This window comes from Akebia trifoliata, chromosome 14 (assembly GCF_017979445.1).
Source record: "Akebia trifoliata isolate Shusen 1 chromosome 14, ASM1797944v1, whole genome shotgun sequence".
In the NCBI taxonomy this organism is placed as follows: domain Eukaryota; kingdom Viridiplantae; phylum Streptophyta; class Magnoliopsida; order Ranunculales; family Lardizabalaceae; genus Akebia; species Akebia trifoliata.
The window spans coordinates 5,669,525-5,676,107 of NC_141388.1; the positions used below are offsets into that span (position 1 = coordinate 5,669,525).

General features: G+C 34.5%; 1 protein-coding gene across 1 annotated transcript; it reads right to left on the bottom strand.

The window, feature by feature from the left end:
• Window positions 1–1,668: 1,668 nt before the first annotated feature.
• Window positions 1,669–6,307, bottom strand: LOC147385791 (GATA transcription factor 8-like). The gene is made up of 3 exons (XM_086423084.1): window positions 5,875–6,307; window positions 3,555–3,824; window positions 1,669–2,774 (listed from the first exon to the last, which is right to left on the bottom strand). Exons 2-3 carry the CDS (start codon window positions 3,813–3,815, stop codon window positions 2,043–2,045), a joined length of 993 nt encoding a protein of 330 aa, XP_086279210.1. The 5' UTR covers window positions 3,816–3,824; window positions 5,875–6,307; the 3' UTR covers window positions 1,669–2,042.
• Between the last annotated feature and the right edge of the window lie 276 nt (window positions 6,308–6,583).

A 6,583-nucleotide genomic window follows, 5' to 3' on the forward strand; every position in this document is an offset into this window, starting at 1 on the left:
ATTCCTAGTCGTACTGACTGTGATAAAGAAGTAACTCTTCTATTATTTGGTCACAAATTAAAAGAATCCCAATAGAATTTGCGAGATAAATTTTTTAGATCTCCCCACCAATCAACAAAGAAAATAAGAAAAAGGTTAAAAATAACAATATTTGTTTACGGGGTTCCTACGACCACGTCGCTGAGCTGGGACTGCAATTCGAACGGATTGGGCCGGGTTGGAGATCTACCCACACCCATGCCCAACCTGACCTCGGGCATAAAATGCTTAACCAAACGCAACCCAAGTCGGATTAATTCATTCCTCGTTAATACTAGGTAATTTAATATTGATAAGGGTCTATATAACGATAATTGGCATGTAAAAGAACTTGAAATTTACAATTATTTATCCTAAAAATGTGTTTTAAAGTTTTATATACATAAAATTATAAGCAAATTTAAAGAAGAAGAATAAAAAGATTAACTAAAATAATCATATTTATTGTTTATAGGAATTTTCAATAAAAGAAAAATATTTTAAGTTTTAATATAATCATTGTATGACAATGTAGAAATACCCTTGAACAAAAAAAATTAATAACAAAGCAATTGTTTGTTTACTGAGAATAATCACACATAATCGTTTATATCTAGATAAACAAAAGCATGCATTGAAATACATTTAAATTATATTCATATTAAATTCGGGTTCGGGTAAATTGGGTTGGCCAATACCTATGGCCGAACCCAACCCAATTTGAGTCGGGCATTTTTTTTATATTGTTGCTTGAACCCAAGGCCAAACCTAACTCAAGGTTGGATTCAACCCAAAGGGTTCGGGTTTGGCCCGCCCAAGTTGCAGCCCAACACTAAACTGCCTAATGAGACCTTACTGTATAAAACTTGTTAAATGTCATTTTTCAGACTCCCTTTATAATCTATATCCTTTTATTAAATAAATAAAAACAGAGACCTCATCTTAAATAGAAGACTAAATATTGTAATTCTTTCCTTAATTATATATAAGACAAAATCACCACATGATAGTCGGGTTTAGTGCAGATCTTGGAATTCATGCTAACTATATCTACATTTAATCATACAGGCCACGAGATTGGCACTTTTGTGGTACATTATATTCATTATGTATCACTATACTCATTATACAAGAGTAATGATTTTGTGACTCCCTCACGACATTCTCAAAATACTCTCCTGATGTGGTATGTGCTAGAACCATAGAACTTTTTCCTCGGGATACACAATTGCACATATTTATGGGATGTGATGTGTATCCCAAGTCATAAACTCTATGGTTCTAGCATATTGCCACATCAGAAGAGTATTTTGAGTATGCCACATGGGAGAGTCAGATTATCACGACTCTTATTATGATACATTATAGATTGAGTAATGATAATCTGATTCCCCCACGTGGCATACTCAAAATACTCTCCTGCCATGGAATCTACCAGAACCATAGATTTACTTTCATCGTGATACACAACTGCATGAACTCCTGGTCAACTAAATCGAATCCATCGTGATCTCTTCTAAGATCCTCTGATTAGATCACGCGTCGTAGTACTCCCTCAAGGGAGAATTTAAACGCTTAAAAGTAGAGATTATTCTATTGAATATAATATATGACGATTTTATTGATTATAAAAAATATGGAAGACTAGTGGAGATGAAAGTAACAAATAATATAATGAAAAGAAATCTCATATTTTCCTAAAAACAGATCAACTGCAAAAAAGAATGCCCCCAAAAGAAAAAATAAAGCATTAATTTCAATACCTAAACCTAACATTCCTAATCTTAAATAACTAACCCTAGCAATCAAATCTCTACCCATTAGATTTCACTCTCTCACTGTTCGTTTTTTTTTTTGGGCTTTTTTGGGGTACCTAAAATACAGTCACCTAATACTTCTGTCCTCTAAGGCCCATCTCTGTACAAGAAAACAGGAGAACCTAGGAATGAATATTTTTTTTAATAAAAAAAAAAAATGGATCCATTGTGTCTCCCTACCTTGATATGTAACCACACAAAAGGATGCTAGTTGACAATTGCATTTGCTTCCATCCTCTTGTTCCTCATCTCTAAAACCTTCTTGTGGGAGCTGGAATGCAACAATGGAACAAATGTTGGGCTTGCGGCGGGCCGATATTCAGGAAAGAGTCGGCCGGATTTGTGACGGACTCCACATGCATTGCAAAGAGTCTTGGGCCCCATAGGGCCCATCCTCCATTGGGGAGTCTTTGTTATCTCACAGTGCAAACATTTCCTAACTGACGTTGGTTGTGGTGAAGAAGATAAATCCATGGCACTTGGTAGTGGAGATAACTTTCTCTTCTTCTTCTTGTTCTTGTTCTTGTTCTTCTTGTGTTCTGTTGGGGCAGATTCTGGAATTTTTGTGGCCGTGTGAGATTCTGCAAAATTCTCAATACTTGTTGGGGAAAAGGGTGGAGAGCAATCGGTTAAGGAGGACGTGGGGGAGACGATGGAGCGTGTGTTGAAGGATGCGGGACGCTGACGCTTGGTCCTAGATCGACCAGGGACAACAGTTTCAGGGCTCAGAATCGTGGCCTTTCCTCTGTGGCAGGAGTTGCTGCTTTCAAGGACAGAAATTGGGCTGGATGTTTCGAATTGATGAGAGTCACCATTACAATTGGTCTTATTGTTGTTGTTATCTGAGGACTTCTCCATGTCAAGTGTGATTGTGTCGAAAGAGAACGAATTGTCCACCATGGCTGATGGCCAACCAAGTTGACCTATGTCTTCATCATACTTCAGAAAAAAAAAAAAAAAAAAAAAAGTGTAAGCACGAACCGTAGATCAGATCATGAAAGCTATTTTAAAAAAGAAAATAATAACAGAAAATATTCAGAACGTATCAAGATTTAACGTGGTTCAACAGCAGTGCCTACATCTAGAGATTATATTTAGACCCATTTGGTTTGAAACATTTTATGTAACTCTCTTGAATCTAAAACTAGTTACAATCAAGCTTAAAATCTTGAAACCATGTTTTGATTAAGAGAAAAATTGATAGTCTCGAGCAAATTTTTTTGATAAAATCCATTACATAACCACACATTAATATTTTGGGATCAATCTTACATATTTATATAAAAAAATTCAAAAGTAGGTCCCACTCTAGCTACAATTACTCTTATTTCATTTAGACAACATTAACGTCATATTTTATAGACAGTTTGATTTGGGTAAGGTAATGATGATTATACAGCTGTAATCACAATTACTCTTTTTTTTTTTTTTATGAATTCGAAAAAAGTTTTTATTTTTATTTTTATTTTTTTAATATGAACTTTTCCATGAAATCTTTAAGAGGTGTTGGATTGCAACAACCATTGAAAATCTTATTAACATGAAATATTATTAGCTTAAAATTATTTAATAAAAATTGGTTGTTAAGTAGAAATCATCTTATTTAATAATACAATTAATAAAAAATTCAAAATACTTTTGAAATTAGACATTTGACGCCAAATTAATAGAAAAAAATTGGAAACAGTAATTCTTAATGCATCAGAAAAAGAAACTCACAGGAATAGAGAATTCTGTGGGAAGTTCAGAAGTGCTACTGCTGTTGTTAGAGGAGAACACAGTAGTATTAGTAGCAGAACCATCATAAGCGTCATGTGGGTTTGGCCAATTAACACCTTTAATAAAGCTATCATCACAATCTCCTCCAACAATGCCCCCTTCAACGTCTTCTATTGGAAAGTTTAATAAATCATCGATTTGGTCAAATATATCACCACACATATCCAACTCTAGTTCATCCAAGAAGCCTGGACCAAGCATGTTGTTTCACTGAACCAAAAAACACAAAGATGAAACAATTAAGATGTTTATTTATTTATATATTTCTTCATGAGTCATGAGAGGAAAGGAATTTATTGAAAAGTAGATTACTTGCAGTATTTGGGAAAATTACTTAAAAAGAAGGGCCAATCTTTTTCGAAAAGTTTATTAACGCGTTTAAGGAAACAAATTGACCACTAATCCCGGAATTCAAGAAGGTTCCATGGTGCCCCACTTGTTGTGTCGGCCGCGTATCCAGCTCATAGACGTGTTTTGACCATTATGAATTCTAACTGTTAAAATTTCGAAATTATTTTGATTTTCTAGCCAATAAATTTTAACGAAATTTGACTAAAATTTTTGGGACAATTACGTCATGATCTCTCCCTAAAATGCCACCTCAAATTCTTTCTGGCCCATTCATCATGACTACTGTTTAGCAGGAAATTTGTGGATGAAAAAAAATTTTACCTTGATTCAAGGGAAACTCGTTCAATTATTTGGTTGAATCAATATATATTTATTAAATTTTTTTTAAAAAATAGGCTGATTTATCAAAAACAGCTTCGGAAAACTTTCCGCTAATTATTTTAATTTTGAAGGACCCACTGACCATATTGTTTTGTAGTCCGTTGAGCCTAATCTCTTGAAAAGAAATTTAAATCTAATAATTATAAATCATTCTTAGAACATGACTATTGTTAATGGATGCACATCACCAATCAAGCAGATATTTTGTGCGTGGATTCATGAAAAGATGGACCACATATCCTTACGGTCAGTGGGTTAAAAAAAAAAAAATTCCATGTGGCATAAAATGAGATGCCACCTGACCTTGCTTAAGAATGGTCCCCTGACTAGATCGCTACTCCTTTTTTTATTTTTCTTTTTTATTATACTAGTAAATTATCATTTTTAAAATAAAAATATGTAATGAAAAATATTTTAATAACAGTAAATCAATTTCTATAACAAAAATATTTTTTTTTAGCATATCACAAGTGACATCGTTTCACACATTAGTGACGTGGATGTGTGTACAAAATCATATATGTTCGTGGAGATACGAGGGAAAAGTATCTATGGTTTTGTGCACACCAATAATGTGTGAATCGATGTCAATTTTGATGTTATTCCCTCTGACTTGATAATAATAGAAAAATAGTTGTTTGTGCAGGACAGCGTTATACACCATGCTGACGTGAAGATGCCCATAAAGCTGTAGATTCCTCGAGTTGCATATCATGATTTTTAAACTCGATATCGTGTCTCGTCTAGTTCAGCTACGATATCGAGTTGTCTCGGACGAATTTTCCGATACGTTTGAGACGTCTCGTGAGATAACTCAAAAAATTATATTGTGAGACGTAAAACTCGATCAAAAAATGACTTTGTGAGTTGGTCTCGTTTAGCTCTGATACCGAGTTAACTCGGACGATACGTCTCAGTCTGGGATGAGTTTAAAAACCATGTTGCACATAGAGAAAAGCACTTGAAGTTTTGTGCGCACTTCCACGTCAGCACAGTGTCCTACGAAGACACTTCAGCATTTTCCATATAGAAAAAAAAAAAAGGAGCATGTTTCATTCTCATTTTCTGTCTCCTTCTTTGTCCTAATGCTTGTAAGTTGTAATTGCCGCTTATAATGCATGTTAGCAAATTCCAGAGAATGATTTTCTGGGAAAAAGATACTATTGCCACACCAAATAATTGCACGGTAGGTGTGACCTCCGTAAAATTATTTGATGATTTATATAGGAATTAGTGTGGCATTAGTAAAAGTTTATAATAAACTAACTAAAAACACACAACTGACGTGGAATGTAATAGAACCAACCATAGATTTTTCCTTGTGAATCTCGAGGAAAAAATCTATTGTCCTGTGCACGTTCCACCCAACTGAGTGTTTTTTTCAGTCAAGGGTTTTTATACGTAGTGCGTATAAAATTTGAATTACTTTATAAAATTAAATCGAAAATTCAAAATATAAAAATTTAGGAATCAAAACAAAATTTCAGGAGTAGAAACTGAAATAAGTTTTCTGAAATCTGAAACAAACCTTCGGAGAACTAAAAGGACTCTGTATGCAGAGAACTTCTATTAATCTTCACCCAAGCTTTTATTCTGTCAAAGTTGAAGCCGCCTCCGAATCTCCCTTAATGGCCACTCTTTGAAACTGCGAACTCGAAATGGAGAGATTAAACAACGAAGATTCCAATTTAACAGCGAAATTTCCTAAAATTGCATAAAAACCTTCCGAAATCAAATCAACAAAGAAAACCCTAATTCCTAACCTAAAGACCTAATATATCTTGCTCAAAAGCTCAAGTGAACATAAGAACAGAGAGAGAGATGGGGGAAAGAAAGAAGACGAATGAATTGTGATTTGTGAAGGAGAGAGAAAGCCTAAAAAGGAGGGAGAGAGGTGTATAGTGGTTCTGGTAGGTGAGCCTCACACTTCAATGCTAGCTGTCTTTTACAATCCCCTTCTCTGTCGTGATGTTGAAGTCTTCTAACATTACTTTCTTTTTTTCTTTCTTTTTTCCATTCTCTCTCCACTCTCTCTTTGCGAGTGATGACTGAAATACAATGAGTGGGTCCCACATGGCCCAATCCACTACTGCTTCATTTCTTTCTTTTTTGGAGTTTTCTATTCTCAGACCATGTTTGTGGCTCTCCACCAAACCCTAAAGAAAAATAAAAACACGGATTTCTTAGAAGTCAGTAATAATTTGAGACACACTTTCCTTACTTACTTAGTAAGTTTT

What these genes read in the sequence shown, in the direction of transcription:
- LOC147385791 (XM_086423084.1), bottom strand. Translation starts at nt 3,815, where the DNA reads ATGCTTGGTCCAGGCTTCTTGGATGAACTAGAGTTGGATATGTGTGGT. An exon ending in CCACAGAATTCTCTATTCCT is followed by an intron (nt 2,775 to 3,554) that starts GTGAGTTTCTTT and finishes TTTTTTCTGAAG; the next exon opens with TATGATGAAGACATAGGTCA.